Below are 25,952 nucleotides of genomic sequence, written 5' to 3'. Positions count from 1 at the left end.
GAATTGCTTCTTGACAGTATCACTGTATCAGGTTCGATATCAATTTTTAGGTGTGGATTTTCCAGAAATCGTATAAATCCCATCATGTCATTCTCACATGGGAATTCCCGCATAGAACACTGGGTTTTTATCTGAAAAAAAAAATCGAAGGGTCATCTTCCGAGTGTTTGAAAAAAAAAGCCAAACAATATATTTATAAATAAAAAAATAATTTATAAATAAGACTTTATGGAAAATAAACTATAATGAGAAGGCTCTGAAATCAATTCTAAATTTAAGATTAAAAATTTAAATTTTATTTTATAAGTTTGACTTTTTTAAGTATATTTACAAATAAAAAATAATTTATGAATAATTTTTTTATTTATATTTTTATCGATCTAAAAGTCATGGTTAGAAAGTAAACTTTAGTGAAAAAATTTAAAATTAATTTAAATTAAGATTAAAAATTTAAATTTTGGTTTATAAATATAAACGAATGGATGAAGTTTGAAAACTTCTTCCACCTAATCCATCGCAGCTTCAATCAGACTATACCAATCTACTCCAGTCTTTAAACTTTTTTACTTTCTAGACTTGATTTGTATCATATCAATGCATCAATGTTCATTTCACGAGAAAAATGAAATTTCTGTAACAAGTACTCTTAACTTAAGGGTCACATCACGCTCGGCAACCTTATCTTTTGCTGTCTTTATTTACTGAAAAAGGAGATGGTTTGTAACTGTTGATAGGGAGCAAGGAAAGAACGAAGGAAATAAATGGAGACTTTTTATTGAAGGAAAAAATAAAAATGGGATTTTTTTTTTTTGCCGTTGCGGGACGTGAAGACACGCCAACCGCCTCACCACTCGGATAACCATTCTCTCTGGCTCTCTACAGTGTCAGTCAGTCCCCTTCCGCCGCTTCGATCCTCCTCCTCGCCGGCCGCCGGCCGCCGCCCCTCCCCCATTTCGAGTGAGCCAACGTGAAACCCTTTTACATATTTTCAACGTGCGTTTCTGCTTGGGATCTGTATATTTTTAGCGCCGGCGTTTTTGCGGCCCTCCAGTTTTCGTGCCCCCCGTTTCTAACAATTTGCTACCTTCCTTCCGCTCCGCCGTTTCTGGGATTTTTCGGCTCTAGATTCAGTTTAATCCCTTCTCTTCAAGGCGTTTCTTTGATTCTGCAACCTCTCTCCTGGTGATGAACCCCTGAGGTCCTCTCGAATTCTCGATCCCCTCCTGCCTATTTTTCCCCGTTGCGTCATTTTCATTCATCATGAGCAGATAAACAAATAATCCTCTACTTTTTTTATCCATCTGTAATTCTTTATTATCAATTCGTCCCTACCATGCTGTTATTGCTGTCCGATTATCGCAATTTCGTGCTGTTCACTATGTTAAAGTTGTCGATTCAAAGGCGATGAACTGTTCGACGATGGTGAGTTGCAAGTCTGGATTACCCAAATTTGTGCATATTCCTGCGGATTATGGTACTATTAGTGGATTCTATGGATGCGTAGCATCGTTGCTTTTAATGGGATTTTGTTGTTTGCACCTAAGGTTGTGTTTTACTTTTTGCTAACTTTACTTAATCGCTGGTCAGCTCATTGTGCCACACGAATAAGATTAGTTTCTGCTAATTTCGAGGAGCAAACTGATAATTTGCCCTTGTTACATCCTTTTCTTTTCTCAACTCCATTCTCGGAGACTCGTGGTGTGCTGGACTGAGTTATTTCTTGTTGGTTGGTGTGTGTCGTATTGAACATGATCATACCGATTGTCAATGCAGGCTCTCCAGCAGATGCCGTGTGCACTTGAAGTAACTGACAGAAGGCCACAGAGCTTATCAGATACTCAGTGTGACAGATTGGGCGATCATATTAGTAATAGTAGCTTTTCAAAGTTTAGCTCTACCAAGGTGTATATAATTATTGTCTTATTCACTAGGTAGATTACCGGCCTCAACTCTTGATTCATGAAATTTGCTGACACTTTGGTATTATATCTTTCATTCATCAGGGCCACACTATACAGAAGCCTGAGAAAAGGTAATTTGCTGATAGCAAACATCCAAACAGCATTCATTGGATTTGAGTAAGCTTGATATCTGATCTAGTATAGACTTAAAAGGAACAAATCTAATATTATCAGCTTGAATTGGAATAGCTTTGATGATTTTTGGATAAATGGATAGTTAGGGAGAAGCAATAATTATCTATTTATTCAAAACCATACCTTGCTCTAGAACACTGAAGCTAAGGAATTACTCCTATGTGTCAGTTACTGAGTTATGTTTTGAAACCGTGTAAATTACTGAATTTCCTACCACTAGTATGTGATAAGTTGTCACAGAAAACATTGTTTCATCCTATCCTTTCGCTCATTCTCTTCATCTAGGTAATGTTGTAGGTCTACCTCAACCTGTATGTACCGCCATGTTTGTCATTACACTGCTTGAGTTTCTGTTTATGACACCAACGACAACCATATTCAAATATTTTATACCCTTAATGTCCTCGGGTTTTTTTGCCTGTCTCTTTTACTGGTACCCATCGTGATCCTGATATCTGCTATTCTGTTTTCTGGAACGCTGCCTGTTTACTGTATGTTTGTGGCTTTGTGTTGTTACAGGGACATCACATTTGCAACGCTTTCCCCTAGGTGCAATTCAGATTGGAAATTGGTTCCCTTTCTTTCTGACATACAAGACATCAACAAGAGAAGCTATTTCACATCAGGAACTGCTGGCACAGAGAGCTTTCAGTTCCCTTGGCCAATAATATTTTACTGGTTAGACTATCCAAATGAAAAGAACATGCACGATCAGATTGATCATTCTAAAACATTTTCCAGTGGAAGCCCACCACCAGGAATCACCTTAAAACAGTGTCAGCATAGGAGAAAAATCAAGAAACCATCGACCGTATTACCTCCCTGCAATGTGCTTGTAAATAATTCTTCCAAGTCTGTTGCTGCTCCTGTAAGATCTGATTCTGATATTCTGCATGATGATGGTAAGGCTCCAAGAAAGAACCCTAAAAAGAAAAGAAACAACAAGAAAGGAAAACACTTCAGGCGAGGAGCCTGCAAAAGGCTTAATTTGTCATCAGAAATCCATTGTGAAGAGAACATTGATGCTGCTTCTCCTGTTGAGGTTCTTACTGATTTGCTGGTTGATAAATTGTCAGAAACCTCATCCTCTGCTGGCTCATTGGTTAAAGAAGCCCATTTTGGCGAAGATAATGGTGGGAAGAACAATGAATACGTGGAATGTCGAACTAAATTGAACCCATCTACACTAGGAAGTGCTGATATGGATGGCTCTGGATGTACAGGTTCATCTACAAAGACAGTAGGCGATATATTTAGCTGCAAGGGTGTTAAATACTTGATTGATGGATCAAACAATTCTGATAATTCAGAATTCCTTGGATCCACTTTCACTGAAGATGGCTGTCCTTCCATGGGGAAACAAAGCAGCAATTACGAGAAATCACTGTGTGCGTGTGTTTGTAACTCTAATGATGCAACAATATATTCGATGTTTAACAAGTTGGAAAGGGACAACACTGTGAACTGCAGTGCCAACAATGAGGTGAGTGATTCATGCCATCCAATAGGGGCTCATTTAAGCGCAAGTCCTGCTGAAGATTCAAATGGTTCCTTTGGAAGCAGCTCATGCTGCTCAAAGGATGTTGCTGATAGCAGTAGTCATACTGAAAGAGTAAAGTGCAGCAGTGAAGCGTGCAGCAGCAAGACTTCCCTTCCAGTTGTTCCTGGGAGAAGTAGAAAAAAATCAAGAAAAACATCTAACTATGGTTATTTGACTGCAACTAGTGGAATACTAGGCACTAATAAGAACAAGCACAGTGGTAAATACAGTTCAACTTCAGTGTGGCAAAAGGTAGAAAAACTTAATGTGGAGAATACATGTAAAGCAGTATGTATGGTTGATTCAGGTATTCAAAACAAGAATGCATTCGAAAACATTAGCAAGGGCACACAACATAGTCTAACAAGGTCAATGACAACACATAATCAGAGCAGAAAAATGTGTAATCAGCCTTCACCAGACGAGAGAATTGAAATGGAGCATGCCAAAGAAAATGATGCACTAAACTCATATCAAGAATTTTCCAGATACAAGCACAAGAAACAAACACCATTTCTATACCAGCAAACAGGTTTATCTTCTAACCAGGGTATTCAGCCATCAGTAAGCTACCATGATCCTAAGAATGGTATCGCCATGGTGCCAAAGAATCACTTCCAACAGAAAAATGGATTGCCTATGATGCAGCTAATACATGACAAGGACTCCAGTGTTGCTACCGGAGTGAGCAGCAACTGCCCAGCTGAGGGAAATGGGAGCTCACAATCTGGTGTTGAGAAAAAAGCAGCACTCGCATCTTGCAACATGAATTATTATTGTGCCCCACAAGCTACATATAAGGAAACATGTAAATCAACCATTCAAGAGGATCCTCATTCTTCCTCAACCGAAAATGAGGCCATATCCACAAATTCAAATTCCAGGAACATGTGTGTGGATCCTTGCCCTGCAGAAAGGGAAGAAAATTGCCATGTGAAGTTGACAACAGAGAATACTCCTAAACAATTCGGTACCTTGTATTCTGCTTCTGGAAAATGTTGCAAGTTATATTCTGCTGCTGCACATGTTTCACAGAAATGGGTTGCTGTCTCGAATAAAAATATAGTCCAATTCAATGGTTCAGAGACTTCTGTTGATGCCTCGGTTCTAACTAATGGTATTCCTGTTTCTGCTAACTTTGATGTTGGAGCCAATATTCCTAATTTTCCTGCATCAGCTGACAACGGAATCAACAAGTTGGCTTCTGAGATATCTGATATACTGAACTCGTCCGAACATCTTGATTTGAGATGCCAACCATGTACTGATACTAGTACTGATTTCAAGAAGATAAGACAAGCCGTTTGTGACGCTCACATGGCGCAACAGAGAGTGGAAAATGTCCAAGTTATCTTTGGCAGGCCTCTTGCTGATTTTGAGCGATTTATTTGCTCTGCTTCCCCGGTTCTGTACTGCAGCACTTGCCCTGCTGGCAAAGACTTCTGCTCACAGGAATGGATAAAAGATGGCATGTGCTTTCATCAGAGTACCAATATCACTCTAAGTAGAATTTGGCAGTGGTATGAAGAACCTTGCTGCTATGGTCTGGAAGTAAAGGCTCAAGATTTTTGTAGATCGAAAGGCTTGTGGAATAGTCGTGATCAGTTCACCACCTATTTTGTGCCATATTTATCTGCGGTTCAATTGTTTGGGCAAGCTAAGAGAGCTAGCACTAGAAGGGTTGACAAGGAAGCAGCTGGTATGGATGTTACATCTAAAATATCTCCATGTATGAGTTCTCTCCCTATCTTAGCGAAGCTTCTGCCACAGCAATTGCATGAAACAAGTAGCCCATCTGATTTGCATACTAAATGTGATCAGCATGGAGAGCTCATATTTGAATTTTTTGAATCTGAACCACCATTTTCGCGACGGCAGTTGTTTGAGAAGTAAGTACTTGAACAAGACCTCTGAGAACCTGTATTTTTGTTCGTGTGTTACCATATGTAGGCATACTGTACTAGAAACGAAACATAACAAATGGATAATAAATGTATTTTCTTTGCAAAAATTGAAACACTAGACATTTGTGAGTAATAACCAGGGCATCATACATCTGCGTGTACCAAACGGTGTGCATATAGTTCTTGTTGAATACATGATGTCTTATGCTGATTTTCACCCACATCTTTTCACTCTAGCTTATGCTTATAGGCCGAAATTTAAATTTTTAATCTTAAATTTAGAGTTGATTTAGAGTTTTTTTCATCGTAGTTTACTTTTCAGACTTTACTTTTAAATCATTAAGAACATGTATATAAAAGTTCTATTCATAAATTATTTTTCGTTTGTAAATATTACGTTTGGCTTCTTACATGAAAAAGCGAAAAGATGACTTATTTTATGATTCTTCCACTCTTCCCTAAGAGTTGCTATTATTTTTTAACACTTCATTACAGCACACTTGACTCTCATTAGGATATTTACTTCAAGATGTTCTTATTAAAGTCTATTTAAATTTTGAATCTGAATAGGATAAATGAGCTGATTAGTGGTGTCAAACCGTCAAACTGCCAAATATCAGGAGATCCAAAGAGTTTGGAGCTCAGCCTGCGTGATCTTCATCCCACCTCTTGGTGTGTTTGTCTTGTATGCTCCATTGTTACCATTTCGTCGCATTCTTTTGGATGTAGTAGACATGCTCAAAAACTAATGTTGATGAGTAACGAGCTTGCTTATAGAAGATTACAATGTTGAATTTCAGGTATTGTGTTGCATGGTATCCCATATACCGTATACCTGATGGTAAATTTCAGGCAGCGTTCTTAACATACCATTCTCTTGGGCACTGGATTCTGGAGGGCACATCAGAGCAGGCTGGTCACACTCGTGCAGTTTTGCCAGTCATAGGGCTTCAGTCTTACAATGACAAGGTAAATGACTAGCTCTGTATGTCTCCTGAGCCATGAAACTTGTATGTCTCCTGAGCCATGAAACTGAAGGTGCATGTTCTTACTCGTGTAGTTGTAAATTACTGCAGGGGGAATGGTGGTTTGAGGTGAGTAGATCCAGTGCTGAAGAAGCAGAGTGGACAGAAGAAGAGTCAGCGTGGAGTGAAGCATCCCAGGCTGTGAAAGAGCGAGTGCGCACGCTGAATGAAGCCGCAGGAGTGATGTCAAGCGCAAATGTGGTCAAGGAGCAGGGCATGTGTAGAAACAGACATCCAGATTATGGCTTCTTCTTGTCTCGGCAACCTCGACGCTGATTCAGGAGCTATGTCTTACTAGGTTTGTGTACATATGTGTGCAATTAGCAGGGTAGCCTGCCTGCCTGCCTTTTCTTAACATGATGTACGTAGGAGCTTCTCTTGTCTTGTCTTGTAGTAGTTGTAAGCAAGCGTGGTGTGGACATCATCACGCAGGGCATAATGTCAATGATATAACATAATTAAATGTGGAGGTGATCAATGATAAGAAGACGAGACAGAACCTTTATTGCTGGAGCTGGAGAGTAGCTATAGCAAGTACTAGTAGTGAGACTATAAATAGTAATCATGGAGTAGATACATCCGCTGATCTGATGGGATCATCAAAGATGAGATCCAGAGGGAGGTTTGTGAGGCTGGGTAAGCATGAATGAATCAGGGGCACTTGAGCTTGTTGGTGCGTGGATTGAGCATGGTGTCGTAGCAGGGGCAGAGGTGGCGAGTGTCCTGCCCTGTTCCGGGCGGCACGCAGTTGCATCTGTTGCAGCAGACGTTGCACATCTTGATGCACATCTCATTCTTCCAGTTGTTGGCGCATCTCCCCAAGCACGCCCCCCCGCAGTCTGCAGGGAGGGATTCATTCTTTCATTTCATCAGATCCATGGATCCACAAATCCACCCACTATTTTATTTATATGCAGTAGCAGCATTTTTTCTTTTTTTTCTAAAAGGAAACATACATACATACCTATCTTTGGAGCCGGCAAGAGGGATCTCTCCCTCCTACTCGCCTGCACTTCCTCCTCCTGTACGCAACGCAGTAAAATGTACTGGGTATTTAGCAGCTTATAATTAGATAGAACAAAGATCTATCTGATGCCACCAATATAAACATAGCTTGTCAATAAACATACTACTAGTAGTAGATACGTACGTACTACTCCAGAAGCAGAAGTTTATTTATACTTACCAGCAGCCTTGGGTGGGCAGCGGCATCGACGAGGAGCAGCAGGAGCGAGAGGAGGAGGAGGAGGATGGACGCCACTGCAGCAGGAGGCTTTGTCTTGGACGACGCCATTGAGCGAGGATGGCGGCTCAGAGCTGGATGGGATAGTAGGAAGAAAGAATTAAGGAGGGTTTAGCTAGAGTTGGTTGATGTAAAAGCTGTTGGTCTACTCTTATATAGACAGTCGGAGGAGCAAGCAAACATGAAGCCCCACGCCATATACATACATATGCAGATGCAGGGAAGGGTAGGAAATACCCAGGACCCTGCCTTCAGAGCAGGTCTCAGCTATAAGAGCTAACTACTAGTTCCAATTTATCTATAGTTAATCTAATAATCAATTTATACAATAGCTACTTACAAAGTATTAATACATGTTCCCACATATCATACACACACTACGTCTTGGAGCCCGTGCTGCAGCTGGTTATAAATTAGTAGCTCACTACTCTTCTCTCTCCTCTCTTATCTCTTTAAAATATGTTTATAGCTAGTTTATAGTCTGCTATTGTACATGCTCTAAACATATTTTAAGGAGCTAAGAGATGAGAAAGAAGAGCAGTGCACTACAAACTGTTGAACTTGCTCTAGTTGACCAATGTCTGATCACTCCGGCGGACCATCTCTCAATTTGTAACTCCCTTTATTTTAAAAAATAAAAAAGGTTTATGGGACCAAAGAGCCTACGCATCAACCACCTACCCCAACTCCTTTGTAAGTAAAAAAATGATCATAGGGCCAAAGAACCCACACGTTTAGCAAATATATGTATCAAATAAGAAATGATACATGGAAAAAATATAATAATAACGGGTTAATGATAGTTATCTTTAATTAAAATCTCATTGGAATAATATGCTAGTCTAAGCATATACTAGTAGAGTAGGCAACTGCTACTACTATTATTAGGGCTTGGTCAGATCAAAGAGATTTCAACTTATATATGAAAAAAAATTAGAAAGGCATGCACACATTAATCCATTGAATTTTTCCAAAAGATTTAAGTAGATGTAAAATGAAAGAATAACTTCCTATCCTTCGTTCATTGTATGTAAGAACTAATTATAACGAGCAAGCCCTTCGGGTTGGTTTGATTTGAGTTCAAAATTGACCATACTAAAATGTGTCTTTATGAAATTTTGTCATTACCAATATTAAATAAGGCAAAGTTAGTTATATTTGGTTTGAGGCTAAAATAAGCAAAACCATAGCCTGACAGATTCTTATTTGGCTTGTAGAGAAAGACCTTGTAAATATTTAGAACCAAACCAACGCTATTGTGTTGGATCGAGGAAAAGTAGCGGATGCATTTTGCAGAGAGGGAAGGGAAAGCTGAGCACGTATTAGGACATTACCCATGTTTACTATCTACTTTATGAATAAAGATGAGTCATGTGTTAGTGAATATTAGTTGTTGTTGTAGCCACAATGATGAAAGAACAAAAGTGGATAGTAAGCTGGACCCCACCATCACTAGCTTGAGAGAAGATGAGAGAAATCATTTATTTATTCCTTATGACTAGTTAGTAAGCATATTATCTGGTATTAGTTACTTACTACTCTTACGATGTATACAACCTAGTACTATTTTATTTCTTACTACCTACCTTATATATGTACATTGTGGATGTCTTTAGTATGAGCAATTTTACAGTCTAACAAAAAAATAACAAAAAGTGTCTTGAGATATCGGTACCTCGTGGTACCAAATTATTTCTGATTGTTAGATCTATCAGCTCACATCCTACTCAGCTAGACCTAATGGTGAGAAATGATTTGGTATCTCAAGATATCAGTCCCTCGAGGTACTTTTTGTTGGACCGGAGCAAATCTCTCTTAGTATACCCGAGATTAAGGGGTTGTTTAGATGGGACTAAACTTTTTAGCCCCATATCACATCGGATGTTTGGACACTAATTTAAAGTATTAAACATAGACTAATAAAAAAACTAATTCCATAAATGAGAGCTAATCCACGAGACGAATTTTTGAGCCTAATTAATTCATAATTAGCAAATATTTACTGTAGCATCACATGGGCTAATCATGGATTAATTAGACTCATTAGATTCGTCTCATGAATTAATCCAAGATTATAGATGGATTTTATTGATAATCTATATTTACTATTTATAATAAGTGTCTAAACATCCGATGTGACTAGAGACTAAAGTTTAACCCATAGAAACAAACGTCTCCCCTGGTGTGAATCCGGTGAGTAAAAACCAAAAGAAAGAGTAGCTAGTACATACAGGACATGGGAGCACATGCCCCTGCCTCCCTGGGCCCTGGCTCAAGTGCCTTTGCTTTGGTTGTTGAAAATGAATGAATGAATAATAATGCAATGCAATCGATAGGTAGATGGAGTGCATGTGTATATGTTGGAGTTGGAGTTGGATAATTGGATATTAACCAGCTGTGTGGGCTGTCTGTTCACATCACATGCATTCTCTCTCAAATACACATCTACTACTGCCTCGCTTCTAGGCTCTTCTAGTGCGTGCTAGCAAATAAATGAAAATGTTAAACTACTAGCAAACAAAGAACAATTTCGAATATCCAAACGCAAACATGACCATTGACCAATTCGAGAAAAAAATGAAACAGGTCCATACGAATTAGAGTACAAATAGAGCCAGGGGACGCCCGGCTTTTATGGAATGCAGTCTTGCCGAAAATGTGAAATAGAATGGAGTGTCCAAGAAACACACAGCATCATCGTAGCATGTGTGTGGCTTTAAAAGTCTGAGCCGCAACAAATTACTCAATACCAAGCCTGAGACAATTAATTACTGAAGCATTCCCATGGTAGATAAGTGCGATCAAATGGCACTAACAGTAGAACATGACATTCTTGACGCTGTCCTTGAGTGCAGGGAGGGGCCTGACGGCACCACCACCTGCTGCACGAGTGCTGCGCGATGTAGACGACCCTCCACGCCCACTTGCCATTGAACCACTATCCGAGCTATCTGGCTCCATGTAGAAACGGGCCCGAAAGGCCGCCAGATGAGCATAATATGCTGGTGGAACTGCAACAGACATTAGCCAAGGCACCGTTTTCATCAGAATTTCTCAACTCCCAACAGATCCCTTTTACTTACGCGTGACAAAGAAACACAGATCCCTTTAACTTACCAATGGATACGGATCGTGTGCACCTCGCATAACTGCACAAGTGACAGTGAGTTAGAGAGGCTATTCCATTTCCTCCTACAAGCGCCTGAGAAGAACTTACGTGTAACAGAGGTTGTTAGTCAGAGTCTGCAACGCATCAGCTGTGAAGTTGTTTTCATCCCACAGGACGTGGTAATGAGCAGGACGGCTTGTGCCCTATGAAAGGAGATTATCATTTCGATTCCCGCCTTCTGCATATGATGCTTAAAATCAATGATACACAGAGATGCAACGCTGTCTCATTGTTTACCTTGATGCCAGCATGGCTGCACAAGAAGAAGTCAAACTCGGTAGGATGGCAAATCTTGGAATCAACAACGGTACCTGCAAATTAAGAACCAAAGAGAACTCCATAAAGGACACTGGCAAACGGAAGCTACAGGTAACGTGCATAACAATGACAGAATAATACTCACCAGGCAGTATGTTTCCACTCCTGTCGACTGAATTCTGATCATTGTGGTTGTGTGCAAATAATCTCGTGTGGTGGCGCTTCTGAACCACAATGAAAGTCACCTGCGGTTGGTAATTTGCTTCGAGCGATGCACAAGCCTGACAGGGCAAGACAGAAAGATTAAGAAAAGTCATAAAATTATGAGAACTAAGGGGGAAGTTTTACCTTTCGGATTGCATCAAGCTCATGCAATAGAACCTGATAAAACTGACCTTCACTGACACCATCCCTGTGAAAGGTAACCACATTTAGTCTCAAGTGTACCGAACAAGCTTTTCTAATCAGACTCTAGCCTAAACTTCCATGGTCAAACATGGCCTTTAGCTCAAGTTTCTGTAAGAACATACCTATAGAATATTATCCGTTGAGGCTTTTGACCAGTTGATCTTTTGAAGGATATAAGAAGATCCCTGCAAATGTGGACGTCAGCAACTAATACTTCTGCTAGAAAAAGGACACACAAAGGAGAGTGTAGCATGGGCCTTACCTGACCATTCCACCGCAGATGGGTCCTCTATGAGGATCATGCGTGATGTTATATAGATCCTCTATTAACTCCTGCCTGTGAGATTGGGCCGAGACTAAACCAGCATACTTTGTCACCTCAGGCCAATCCTGGGAGGCCACAACCTGCAGGATGATGTACAGTTATTCACAAATCTGCCAGAAATGGTTACAAAATATCAAGAATTAGTCTATTCAACTTACAGAAGCAATGGAAGGGCTGCTATCTTCGCCAGGGTGAGGATGGGTGACATCAGCACCAAATATAATAGTAGGTCTGTCAGTGACCAATGGAATCCGTCTCGACACCGCATCAACCAGTACAGTGTTCCTCCCCCCAACCTATGAGATAAAATTTATGTTGGACTCAACGGCTGTAGAATCTATACAAAGATGAGTAGACATATCACTAGAACACCAACCTTCACATTTATCTTCAGAGCAAGATTTGCCAGGATCTGTTTGTTCATTTTAAACACTTGCTTTGTACAGCAGCATTGGGAAACTAATCCAAGGTCAATTTCACAGATACGCTTCAAATCACCTGACACCAACATAGGTAGTATGACTTGAATCTTGAGCAAAATAGCACAGCAATCAATATAAGTTAGCCAACCAGAGTTGCAAATTTGTATATACCATAAAGGGAACCATTGTTATCAGGAAGCAATCCAATAAGCAAATCGAGCTCCTTGTGCTGTGGTCCAAGTATGTTCATTGCATCATGGAACCTGGCTTTCAAAGCTCGTTCCACTTGATCAGAACGTGCAAACATAGGTGGAAGAACAGGCTCCAAAGCAAAGTCCTATATAGTACAATTGCTTGTAAACCAGTTACTATCATAAACAAGTACATGATGTAAAATTGCATGCACTATATAGATGCTTCTGTATGTCAATGTGCAAATACATCTGGAAGCGTTCAAGGATACTTGCCATTCCTGAAGCCTGGCACATGCGAGCAAGTTCACGACAAAATCCACTAGCAACACTCTCTTGCACATTTCGAGCAAAATTGACACATATCCAGCTCTTGACTCTACCACCATTTACCATTTTCTAGTTAAAGTCACAAGGAGAAATGAAAATGATCGGTTAGGTTTGAGATAATACAGAAACAAGAACTTAAAGAGACGAATAATAATAACTAGGACAGCTAATGTAGCTATATGAGTGTCAGAGAGTATATGTAATGCAGACAAAGCTCAAAAACTGCAAAAACTGAACATCTTATATAAAATAACTTGCCACTACTTATGCCGCTCAAGCAATAAAATTCAGTGAGCAATAACGCCCAAATGAGCTCAGTTATCCTAACACAACAGGTAAGTCGTACCGTTTAATCATTTTATAGATTAGCTAAATCTGTCGCCCTGCATATTGTCCAAACCATTATCAAAATACCAAATCTTAATTATCACTACCTTGTTCATCATATTCCACTGACCAACTCTAGGCAAGCAATCCTTCTCTTTGCCAGTCTCATTATACTTCAGCTGCATGAACAAAAAGGGCTCTGAGGCTAAAAATGTCAAAAAGGATTTTGAAGCAATGCTTGATCATACAAACTTTGGATGTGCTATCTCATTTAGCAATGACCATTGAAGCAATGCTTCATCTATCCAGGAAAGGGTGATGGCATGACAAAATGAACTTTAAAAACCATCAGTTTTCACCTACCCGAGGAGCAGGTAAAATCCGTGCCTCAACCGAGGCCAGACGCTCACTGATCTTAATGCCAAACTCCTTTGCATAAGGATCTTCATGGTATGAGTTGTGATTCACCATCTGCATACACAAGGAAAAAATAAACACTTTTTATGTCGACATCTGAACTTGCCCATGCTATGGTAGAGCCCCATAATTTTCTGCGGGATCTGACATACCTGAATTGTGTCATGCTCCCTATGCTTACATAATAGAAACACTTTTTATGTACGCATCTGAACTTACACATACTATGGTAGAGCCCCATAATTCTCCACGGAATCTGACATACCTGAATTATGTCACGCTCCCTATCATGTGGGCGCTGACATGTCTCCTCTAAAAGGGCCCTTATCTGACTCTGGTTCAGTCGCTTCGAGTACCTCTGTCCTTCCACTATTTTGCAGACCTGAATAAGCACATCATTAAGCATACATCCAAAGCAATAGAATTGCAAAATTTGGTGCTAAAATTTGAACAAGGAAACAGAACAATATTGTAGAGCTTTGCTATATAAAATGCAAAAGAAGAATATTTGACCACTAGCTAACCTCCATTGGTAGGTAATTTGGACGCTGCAGATTTCCAACTTGCAGACATGGAAGATATGTGTGCTGGATGGCAAATCCATATGTCTCTTGAAAATATTGTACAACAGACTTCACCGTGCCCCCTTGATCAACAGGAAAACTGTGGCAGATGAAGATTATTTTTTTTCAGGAAAGCAACAATAGAGGCAATGGATTATGTCTACCAGTGACATAAAAGGACAATTAACATTTGTTCATGAAGAAGAGAGGAATATAAATACGTTAGTTCCCGAGTTGACTGAGATGTTAAACCAGATATTCGATACTTCCGGCGCATGTTGCCACGGTGAGTGACTTCTACCTTCACTCCTCTTAAGGCCTTCTTGATCTAGGGTGTTGTGTAATAACATAATATCCGTATGTTAACAAAATGATTAACAAATAAGCTTGGCTCAGATACATAAGACAAAAGAAAGACATCGAAAAAAGATTAATCATTGGGAACAGATGCAACAATTATCTGTAGATCTTCTGTATTACAACAAATATACTGCATTCATTTGAGCAATCTCTCTTCCAAAGACGTTAAAGGTTCTAACAATGAGTAAAACAGGATCACCAGTGTACCTTGACACGTTCAGCATCTGACAAGGGCCTTGAGCGGATGTCAGTATTTAAAAGCTGTATGACAAAATCTATGACTGGTACCGGTTCAAAGAAAGCAGTTGCCGACATATCTGAAAAGGCAGAAACAGAAAAGGAAATAAGATAGAAATTGAGAAAGAATTGTTCAAAAATTAAGGAATACTGGTATTCAAAGGTCTCTCTGTTTAAAGTTCAAAAACGGTTTTTATTAATTAACATGTAAATTTGCTGTGCATGAGATCCTTCATGACATGATCATAAGCCTAGGAAAAAAAATCAAAGCTAAGTTTTTCCAAAACTCCGATCAAAAAATGGCAGAGCAGTTGACCTCAGCCTGATTACATGCAACCAAATGTCAAGTCAACGTAAGGTTTTATGAAAATCAAGCAACTTTATTGCTAGTTCCATAAGTCTTGAATGCATTTATTACATATAAAGAGAAATGGAGGAGCACAAGCTCACACCTATATTCGTGATTCATGTGAAAGATCATAAGAAAGAGAGAGAGAGAGAGAGGGGGGGGGTACCAATATTCAGTGACAAGCCCATTTGAGTAGGGCGAATGCTCTGATAAAACCCACGCCAGCTTTCTAATCCCTCCCCAAGAGATCGTCTCCTCCCTAGGTCAGGAGAGAAGAAGGATCGACCAAACGGTGCATATCTGTAAGAAAATTGGGATTGGAAGCATGGCTCAAAAGTTTGGATTGATTCTCATATTATCTGAAAACCTTTTTAGATAATGATATTATCTGATACGTAGATATCTATTCTACCTAATGTTTCAAAGAAATCTACCTTGCTGTTGGCAACTCTCGCAACACAATATCAAGAACTTGCAAGGCCTCCTGAGGAGCCTCTGCCTGCCTTCCAGCTAGAAATTGTTCGAGACGGTGAAGATCGGCTTTTGCAGCAAACTTAATCACTACCTTATAAGTTTTCTGACGCCTAGATCATATGAAGAACAGTTAGAATGTACGATATGCTTTACCCTGGAACTAGAATATCATGCTGATCATTAAAGGAATAGGTACACACCTCTCCGAGCCAGAACCATCATCTTCCTCAAGCAAAGAGATGTGAAATTCTTTTGAAGTAAACGGCAATGGACCAGCCGTGTAAAGGCTCTTCCTACCATCATAAGCTGGAAGACGTCCTCCCAAATAAGATGGCTTATAAAGTTTCACCAACTCTTCCATCACTGCACGGCTCCGAATTCGTGATGTAATTTCTGGGGTGATCGAAACCTGCCAATGAACCACAAAGTTGGCAAAGACACTTGAGACGTCGAGCAACAGGTAGACACATGGAGAATTCTGCAATGAAAGAGAAAACGCACGTCATACTGATGGAGATCCTTGTCTGGCAGTTCAGCAAAGAAGTGATTTGCCTTCACCAAACATCTGGTTCCGATACTTCCACTTCCAGGGCGGTGAGGAAATTTAAATGATTTGGTGGACACAGGAATTGCTTGGACAATCTCCTGACTCGCACTCAATTGGTCCTTGACAGACAAGTCCTGAAGCTGCTCTGTGACCTCAAGAGCAAGAGACCGTGGTGGTGATGTCTCCGGAGAGGCTGCTTCTGGTGAGGAGATATGATCAGGCTCATGTGGAGCATCCATTGCTTGGCGCAGCTCGGGAGCTATGGCAGACGGACCAGAGTAGTGCTGTGGCCTCACACTGCTGCTGTAGGGATGTTGATGGCCCAAGTGCTCTGCAGCAGCACCAGCAGGACGCCACTTCTGCACCACCATTGCACCGCGGGGTTGAGGAGCAGCAGCAGCAGCAGCATGTCCCTGGTACTGGTAGTAGCCACCTTGTCCTTGTGGGTGGTGGTATTGCTGAGGGTATGTGCTGCCCCGGCCACGGCCACCTCCTCTCCCACCACCCCGAGGCTCAGCAGCCTGCGAGTCCTCACCAAACCCAGGCAGTCTTGGTCTCCTTGATCCCATGGCGAGTGCAGTTCCCCAACTCTGAAATCAACTGCCAACACAGTAAAGTTGATCACAATCCAGACACTCTCTCTTCTTATGCACATATAAAAAATTTAGAGAACTGCAGTGCGGACATTATTCAGGCTGTTGGTACTATTTACAAAGGCAAGCTAAGGAGGCTCATATCAAACATTGATTCTTAATGCTTAGGTCTAACACGGTGCGCTGTGTAAGAACCGTATATAGCATCAGAGAGAGAATATATGCTCAGTCACTGAGCTATCATAACCAATTCAATGCACCTAGACAAGAAGAAGGGGTTAATCTTATGAGAACTTCCAAATCAAACTTAGATGCACCAAGTTAATCAGGAATGGAGCTATTAACAGCAGTAAAGATAAGCGTTACAGGAGTTGAGGTGAAGAACGCAACAGTAGGTTCATCATAAAACACACCCCAAAAGGCTCTCTAAAGCCACACAGCGCGGGAGGCACTAACAAACTGGCCGAAATCTTTATGTGGGGATCAAACAAGAGAGTTCTGCATATTGCACAACACTGAAAATAAATTGACAGACCACGGCTCAAACATGTGAAGAGATCGAAGAACACTGTGGGGAAAATATATTCTCCAAGGACAAAACAGGACCTTCACACACCAAAAAGCACACTTTTCTTAGGAAAACAATGAAAATGTGGAACATTTCTGAAGGAAGGAACCAAGATGAACGGAAGAACAAGAAACATCCTCAAAACTGAAAGACTCCCCACTGAAGAGAAAGGCCCAACCTTTTCCCCAACAAAGCTACTCACAGACCGGGATATTGTAGGTAGAGGATCATTGACGTCGATTAGAAAGAAATCTTGCAACATGCAAAGAAAGAAAGACATTTATAAGCACGCATCAACTCAAAAGAAGACATTATAGAGTGGGAAAATGATAACACAGAAGAGGGGTGTGTGCAGGGTCTGCTGTTGCAAATCAACTCCAACGCATTAACATTCTTGGATAAACAGACGATAAGCAACCAGAAAGGAATCGGAAAGTAAAGCACAAGAGCTTGAGATTTCTCAGTAGAAAAAGGACTGGTAAAATCTCCGGAAACCAGTAGAAGGAAAGAAAGAAAAGAAGAAAAAGCCACAAGAACACATGGATAGTAGAGGAGCTATGAGCGAACCTCGCGATCACCTTGGGCAGACAGAGATTCAGCTTGCATCGAGATAGCAGAGCACACAGCTGCAAGGTGGGAGTGTGCTGGAGTAGAGAGATGGGGAGAAAACGCCAAGTAGAGAAAAGGGAAGAACAAGTGAGAGCATACACGCAGACGGAGAGAGAGAATGAGACACGCAAAAATACTCTTGTCGAATAGCCTGACTGCTCCTTTGGTTAAGAAAGATAGAAAATAAAAGATAATTTGATTTTCTATAAGTTATTTATTTATAAAAATGATAAAATTAACTAATATAAAAAAAGAAAAATATATTAAAAAATGAGATGAAGAAACGTATTATTTAATTATTTAGAAAGCGTAAAAGAGGAGAAAAAGATTGATCCTATAAGAATATATGCAATTTCATCTGTGGTTGGTTGGTTTGTTGGTTGCTGAGATATTTTCTGTGCTCTACCTCTTTCTCGCATGTTGCACTGGGGAATACTACACATGTCTATCTTCTTTCAAGTGAAAGTGTAATCGGTAAAATAAGAATTTTTTTAATTTTTTTCATCGTTACCAAAAAAAAGAGAATTTTTCATCATATTGCCCGTTTCGTTCGAGAGTACAAGGTCTTAACATGCTATTCTTACACATTATGAGTGAACGTGTAATCAGTAAACCAAGAATGCCCATTTTCGTTGAAGAGCACAAGGTTTTTACGTACTACTGTTACACATTATGAGTGAATGTATAATCAGTAAATCAAGAATAATTTTATCAGCATATTACCTGTTTCTGTTTGAAAGCACACGGTTTTAACACTATGAGTGAACGTGTAATCGGTAAACCATGAATGTGTTTTTCATCGTATTCAATAGCGGATCCAGCGTGGGTGAGGGGCTTAAGCCTCCATACCCGTTGGATCCTTTAAAAGGGATTCGGATCTCATGCAGTCACAACATGAACTGCAAGTTAAGTTAAGGATTGTACGAAATTTTATCCGTCCATTCCGATGATCAAGACCTAGATCTTATGATACAGTATTTTTGCTGCAATGCACCGGACTGCTTTGGGCCATACGATTTGCATCTGCTGGTAAAAAATACAACTATCAAGTTACAGTTAGTATAGCAACTTCAGGTGATCTAAATCTCCTTAAGGGTTTCTTCGGATCGTAGGAATTTTATAGGAATTTTAGATGAAACAGTTTAATTTCTCTAAAATTCCTGTAAAATTCCTCCAAAACGAAGAGAGCCTATAAGATAAGAGGAAGGAAGAAAGGAAAAAAAATGAAGAGCAGAGGATCAAGCAGTAAGAAGGCAATTAGCTCTCCCTCTCTTGCTCTGGGTCTGCCCGTGATCATATTTGCTCAAGAATGACCAATCATCTAGCGTTATTCTACATCAGCAATTCAGCATACAGTAGGGCATGCAGTAAGACGTCATACTTAAGGCTTAAGTAGACATTGCAAACTTTATGTTAATTGTGTTTTCTAAAGCAATCAAAAGAAACACAATGCTAATTTGTTTGTGCAACGTTGCTGCTAACATTGTTTCGTTTTTGGAAAGAAAGGACAAAACGACTTATTTTGAAAAGAAAAATCTATGGGTAAAAATTATATATATATATATGTGCAATTTAAAAGCATTTGTTATAAAATAAATTAAAATAAAAACCACAAATTCAACTTCTAAATTAAGTTATAAAAGTTAATTTTTAGTTCATAAGCAATTGCATGCTGGTAGCCTAAGAAAAGGAAAATACGGAAGAAACCAATAAAAAACAAGAGAGGAGGAAAGACATTTATTTCGTGGTTTGTACTGGTGCTCTCTTCCTACTACTGTATGGTATATGGACGACCGACGGCGTAGAGCCAAAACAATGGACTATCTCATTTGTAGTAACTATTAAGATAAAGCAAATAAATTAACTCATAGAAAGTTAAAGACTTGTAATATACTCCTCTGGGTTTCTTTTATTAGCGTTGTTGTCTTTTGCATCTACGATTTACCATTCGTCTTATTTAATATATATATATATATTAAATATTTTATTATCATTTAATTTATTATTAGAGTTATCTATAATTTTGTATATTTAGATGAAAAATTGAATAAGACGAAATATCAAACATAAATTCAAAAGGTCAATAGCAATTTAAAAAATCATAGTGAGTAATATTTCATATGAAAATGTTAACATAAAATGTATTATCTAAAGGTTCATTAAATGTGGAAATAAAAATCCATGAACGAGATGCAAGAAAGAACATAGCTGTGTTATTTTGAAGATTATGGATGAAAACGTGACACAATGACACTATGAAAGATGAGAGATTACCTGATCTTGTAATAAGTTATTTATGATATAAACTATAGAATGAACTACTGTAAATTTTAAATTTTACTGTAGAAACGTGACACAATGAAATTTTTTATAACATCTTTTTTTCACTAAAAGATGAACCATTTAGTAATTGAAGAATTATTCGTAAAAGACCGACGAAAAAAAATCCGAGTATCCTAGTTTGCTTAACCTCGAAGGCCGACCGAACTGGAGTCACAAGTCACAACACAGCTGATGAGGCAGGTCAATTATTAACCCAACAACAGTACAATACAGTACTCCACAAGTACAATCCTTTCTGGTCAGTCGGTGGCTGCTTTCCTGCTGCAAGTTCAACATGCACTCAACCCAGTTTTCATAGAAATAAAAAAAAGAGACAAATAGAATAAATATAAGATTATGATATTAATGTAATTATAAAACAGATAATTGTAAAACACAGAAAAACATAGGAATTACCGTTTGATTGGACCACAGGAAAAACATAGGAATTTGAGGAGAGATAAAGACTCAAAAGGATTTTTCCATGAGATTCTGCCTCTGGTTAGATTTCCTCCAAAAATTTGTGCGGGAAAAGACATTCCATAGAAATTTCAAAGGATCTGATAGAATTCATTCCTTTAATTCAAAGGGCTCTGTGGGAAAAAATCCTATAGGAATGAAATCCTCTAAAATTCCTATGAATTTCTTAAATTAAAGGGGGCCTAAACTTCAAGTTCATTTGAGTTTATTTTGTTAGTTTTAGCTTTTAATTTCTAAGAGAATATATATATATTCCTAAATTATTTTTATTTATAAATATATCGTTTGATTTTTCTTTAAAAAGTATAAAGACGAAGGCCTATGTTATCACTGTTACTGGTAACGGGGTTACTACGTCTCTCGAAAATTTGTTTTTTTTTCTAAGCAGCCTCGGTAATTATGCGAAACAATTTTCTAAGAATTTCATGTACAAAATTTTCTTTAAGAAAATATACATTAATCCGTTCTTTTCCTTTCTTTCAAAAAGGGAGAGGTTAAATCAGGCATTTTTCGCTTATACTTAGTATGTGTTCGGCTCCCTTTTAAGAGCAGTACAATAGTCAACTATAAGTTGGCTATAAATATATTTTAAGAAGATAAGAGAGGAGAGACAAAAGAAGCGAGCTATAAAATTATAAAATTATAATCAGTTGCAGCACGGACTATAAAATATTGTGTATGACATGTGGGACATAGTAGTATATGTTTTATAGCTAGCTATTGACTATAAATGAATTAGAGCTAGTAATTGGCTATAGTATTCAACTTGCTCTAAGTAACTCTAAATTCTCTCGTTTTTCATATACATGCTTCCCAAACTACTAACCGATATATTTTTTACGAAAATTTTCTATAGAAAAGTTATTTTAAAAAACCATATTAATATATTTTATATAATTAATAATCAATTAATTATGTACTATTCTATTATTATATTTTCCAGTTGCATACCTAAACCTCATCCGCTCTTATGCCAAACGCGGCCTTATTTATAAATCAAATTTTAAATTTTTTACCTTAATTTTGGAGTTAATTTTAGAGGATGTTCATCAAAGTTTATTTTCTAGCACTGACTTTTAGATCGCTAAGAATACGTATATAAAATTTTATTTATAAATTATTTGTTATTTATAAATATGGTGTTTGAGGAAAAAAAAATAATCAGCCCCAAAGGAGGAGAGAGATGGTGCAGAAAGAAGCAGCCATGCCGGCCATACTACCTACAGTACATCACATGCACGCACTTGCCTTCAATTTTTACTCCCGTGACCAAAACAAGCTGTGACCGATCATTCAGTTTGCTTTTGCTTTGTGCCATCAGCCATGCAAATTAAATACAGTAAGCAAGTGAAATTAAGGTAGAGAGTGATTTGTTTGCAATGATACTCCTATCACTGCGCACTCGTCTTTTCACTCGTAATTATATCTATAAGCTAAAATTTTATTTTTTAACATAGAGTTAATTTTAATGTTTTTTTAGTTTAGTTTATTTGTATAGTAGTTATCTTTAGATTGCTAAGAACTAATATTAAAAAAATATTTATAAATTATTTTTAGTTTACAAATGCATTGCTTTCTTTTTATTTTCCTCGAGAAAGCACACTATCACCCCCTGGTCTCTGATGTCAGTTACAACAGGGGAAGTGGCAGGAAACACATGCATGTCCTTTTGTAATTGTACGATCGGATTCGGATCGACGAGGAGATCTTTTCAGTTTGAAGGCATCCATCAACGGAGTACATCATCACAATCCTCTTGCATTTAAAGCCCACTATCTTCGACTTTACTCTCTCTGTCTCGCGAAAAACACTTTTTGATTTTTATGCTAAGCATCTGACTATCCGTTTTATTTAAAAAACTTTTAATAATTTTTAAAAAAATAGTCACACATAAAATGTTATTTATGTTTTATTATCTAATAAAAATAAAATTATTAATTATAAAAAATTTTAAATAAGATGAAGAGTTAAATGTTGTATCTAAAAATTAGAAAATTTATTTGTTTTGTGAAGAAGGGAGTACTCCCCCGTCCTTCCTTCCGGCCAACACATTTACAAAGTACCCAAGGACTTAATAAAAACATTTAGAGCTGGTTTATTTCGCCGAAAGTTTTAGCTGGATTGTCATATCCGACGATCAGATGTTTGGAAAACTATTTCAGTAACTAATTAAAAAACTAATTACATATGATATCAAAAAACCACGAGAAGAGTTTTTTAAGCCTAATTATTTTATAGTTATAAATATGTCGTTTGGTTTTTTTCCATAAAGCAACCAAATAATTATCGCCGAAGTGTTTTAGATTTGAGTGTTATAGATGTTACATTAATTGAGGTCATTGGTCAAAAAAATTCCTTTCGCATTGCAAGAGCCTTCAGGTGTGTCTTTTATTTTCAAGTCACGCTTAATAATTTCTAAGTTAGTCATTATATGTTGTTCAATTTATTTTAAAATCCAAAATTCCGCATATTATATTGCTGACACCAAATCTAGCATATCTTAAGTAGCCAAAAAAACGTGTTGATCTAGCACACTGAATACACGCGAAGGTTTTCTTACCGCATCATCCCCATGATAGCATATCTTGCGCTGCATCAAAATGTTATCTAGTTGATGGTTGGATGAATCATGAATGGGATCAGACATGTCATTTGTTGGTCATGCATTATCTTAACCATATTATCTTAAGCACCAGCTGGGCACCTCCAATAAAGAGTGCTTAGCAAGGTACTTAACAATATGATTAAGCTAAACACTATACCATTTTTTTCGCAAGCACCTCTCTTTAGCACTACATTCGAATTGCGCTTAGGGCATTCTCAACGCCAAAAGCTTATACGAATGCTTACAAAGAAAATAGTTGCCATATCATTAAGCGCCTAATCAAAAAATTATAATCCAATGCAAGCAACTTGCATAGGTGCTTGAAACTTGGAAGTTATTACCTCCGGTTGAGTGCATGGATACGGTTAAACACCTGCTTAGCATCGATGCTTGATTAAGCGGTGGCTGCTAGAAATAAGCACCGAGTTGATCTGATGTGGCATAAAAAACCAGATTTTTCATATAAGCATTTCTCTAAGCACCTACTTTGGAGGTGGCCTTACTTGCTGGTACATTGATATGGAAAGGCCCTAGTCCTAGTAGTTCCAGAAATATAGAATGATTATGTACAGTTATTAAGTTGATTTTTCAGTTTTTAAATATAATGTTTTGACTCTTCGTCTTATTTGATTTTTTTATCAATATTTTTATTGTTGCTAGATGGTAAAACATGAATAGTAATGTATGCGTGACTTTTTTTTAATTTTTGTTACAATCATTTTAAATAAGACGAATAATCAAATGCTTAGATATAGAAATAAAAAAATAAAGTTATTATGAGACGGAGGTTATATTGGTTTGTCCGAAAAATGCTAAGGGGAAAAGGGAAAGGGCACCTCGCTTGGAAATTGATTAATATAGGCTGCGAGAAGGCCCATGGGCTTACTATTTGCGCTGCATTTGAAACCATGGATGCAATCCTTGTTTTGTGACTTTCGGACTCACTATGAACTGTGGAGCAAAGTCTGTCTCTTGATTATTCACCTTATTTATTAAATCATTTACTACTTATTTTTAAAGTTATTAGATTGCGGTGATAAAAAGAAGCAAAACAATAATATTGTCATGCTAGATTACCGGAACATATTATAAAGCCAGCGGTGTATGATAATAGTAAAAGAGAAGAGAAGAGAAGAGAAGAGAGCTGACTGTGCTGTGAAAGATGCAGTAGTCAGGAATCAGGAGACATTGTGTCGTTCTTTTTCCTCTCAAGTGGTTCGGTTTCCTTTTTGACCCAAGTAACCATGACTATGGCGTTGTTTAGTTCCTAAAAAATTTCTCCAAAAATATCATATCGAATCTTTAGACATTTAAATAGAGTATTAAATATAGATGAACCAAACAACTAATTACACAGTTATGGGAGAAATCGCGAGACGAATTTTTTGAGACTAATTGGGTCATGATTATCCATAAGTGCTACAGTAACAAACATATGCTAATGACGGCATAATTAGGCTCAAAAGATTCGTCTCGCGGTTTTTTGGTGTAATCTATAATTTATTTTTTTATTTGTGTCCAAAAACCCTTCCCGACATCTGATCAAACGTCTGACGTGATATTTTGCAAAAAAATTTTACAACCTAAACGCACCATATGATGCATGCAAGCATTAGCTGAAACTGAAAGTATGTCTGATGGCACCTCCCACTCCCGTCCCGTCTGCAACTCACTGATGGAGTAAGGTCTTGTTTAGTTAAAAAAAATTTTTCCCAAAAACATCGCATCAAATTTTTAAACATTTAAATAAAACATTAAATAAAGATAAACAAAACAACTAATTGCATAGTTACGGAAGAAATCTTGTGACGAATCTTTTGAGCATAATTAGTTCATAATTAGCCATAAGTGCTACAGTAACCAACATGTGTTAATGACGGTTTAATTAGGCTCAAAAAATTCGTCTCGCGGTTTCTTGATAGAATCTGTAATTTGTTTTTTCATTTGTGTCCGAAAATCGCTTTCAACATCTGATCAAACGTATGACGAGACATTGTTTCCAAATTTTTTTGAATCTAAACGCCTCCTAAATATCTGTCACAGTTTCAGGGAAAGTGATTTCATTCATCAATCAACTCTTCCATACTATGTAAATGCAACGAGAGAGAGAAGCATTTTACAGCATATATATATATATATATATATATATATATATATATATATATATATATATATATATATATATATATATATATATATATATATATATATATATATATATATATATATATATATATATATATATATGCAAGTAGTTCATCAAGTCGATAGGTTCAAATGAAACAAGAAGAAGGAATTAGCGGTGAATTGTATACAAGGCACGTCAGCAGATTGAAGAAGAGGTATGCAATATTCAGATGCAATGTACGCCAAGGGCTAGCTAGGCTATATATGATGTACTCTTGCTATCGATGTGCAGTGCAAGGAATAAGTCACCAGAAGAATCAAGCAGAACAAACGCAAAGTCCTACACGTGTTGGGGTTGCTCCATGCTATTTTTCCTCCTCTTCTTTTGCTCCACCACACAAATACACAATGCAACAGCTGCTACTCCTGTTCTCCGGTGCACCAAGACACGCATATTTGAGAA

At 38.0% G+C, this 25,952-nt stretch overlaps 3 protein-coding genes across 7 annotated transcripts; 1 reads left to right on the top strand and 2 right to left on the bottom strand.

Moving 5' to 3' along the window:
- The first annotated feature begins 862 nt into the window (after positions 1-862).
- Positions 863-7,070, top strand: LOC102702575. Of its 5 annotated transcripts, none has more exons than XM_040524779.1 (7): positions 863-957; positions 1,774-1,902; positions 2,004-2,032; positions 2,616-5,525; positions 6,111-6,212; positions 6,341-6,509; positions 6,617-7,070. In XM_040524779.1, the coding sequence occupies exons 2-7, from the start codon at positions 1,786-1,788 to the stop codon at positions 6,839-6,841; spliced, it is 3,552 nt and encodes a 1,183-aa protein (XP_040380713.1). In that variant the 5' UTR covers positions 863-957; positions 1,774-1,785; the 3' UTR covers positions 6,842-7,070. The 5 variants fall into 5 exon arrangements, with proteins under 5 accessions (XP_040380713.1, XP_015694160.1, XP_015694158.1 ...); XM_015838671.2 differs by lacking the exon at positions 863-957 and adding an exon at positions 969-1,198; XM_006657306.3 differs by lacking the exon at positions 863-957 and adding an exon at positions 969-1,422.
- Positions 7,071-7,154: 84 nt separating this feature from the next.
- On the bottom strand, positions 7,155-7,949 carry LOC102702299 (gibberellin-regulated protein 3-like). The gene is made up of 3 exons (XM_006657305.3): positions 7,752-7,949; positions 7,530-7,587; positions 7,155-7,404 (listed from the first exon to the last, which is right to left on the bottom strand). Exons 1-3 carry the CDS (start codon positions 7,857-7,859, stop codon positions 7,217-7,219), a joined length of 354 nt encoding a protein of 117 aa, XP_006657368.1. The 5' UTR covers positions 7,860-7,949; the 3' UTR covers positions 7,155-7,216.
- A 2,223-nt stretch (positions 7,950-10,172) lies between these two features.
- On the bottom strand, positions 10,173-18,072 carry LOC102706294 (protein argonaute 1D). The gene is made up of 23 exons (XM_006656460.3): positions 17,914-18,072; positions 16,140-16,785; positions 15,839-16,047; positions 15,599-15,748; positions 15,331-15,464; positions 14,786-14,895; positions 14,440-14,546; positions 14,180-14,318; positions 13,921-14,037; positions 13,602-13,709; positions 13,346-13,417; positions 12,858-12,980; positions 12,562-12,727; positions 12,345-12,466; positions 12,127-12,264; positions 11,906-12,048; positions 11,766-11,828; positions 11,584-11,647; positions 11,381-11,516; positions 11,215-11,288; positions 11,026-11,120; positions 10,926-10,957; positions 10,173-10,819 (listed from the first exon to the last, which is right to left on the bottom strand). Exons 2-23 carry the CDS (start codon positions 16,752-16,754, stop codon positions 10,620-10,622), a joined length of 3,117 nt encoding a protein of 1,038 aa, XP_006656523.1. The 5' UTR covers positions 16,755-16,785; positions 17,914-18,072; the 3' UTR covers positions 10,173-10,619.
- Between the last annotated feature and the right edge of the window lie 7,880 nt (positions 18,073-25,952).

The sequence above is a fragment of the Oryza brachyantha genome, chromosome 6 (genome assembly GCF_000231095.2).
Source record: "Oryza brachyantha chromosome 6, ObraRS2, whole genome shotgun sequence".
NCBI lineage: Eukaryota > Viridiplantae > Streptophyta > Magnoliopsida > Poales > Poaceae > Oryza > Oryza brachyantha.
The sequence above is the reverse complement of the archived record's forward strand: the minus strand, read 5'-3'. Positions and strand labels throughout refer to the sequence as shown.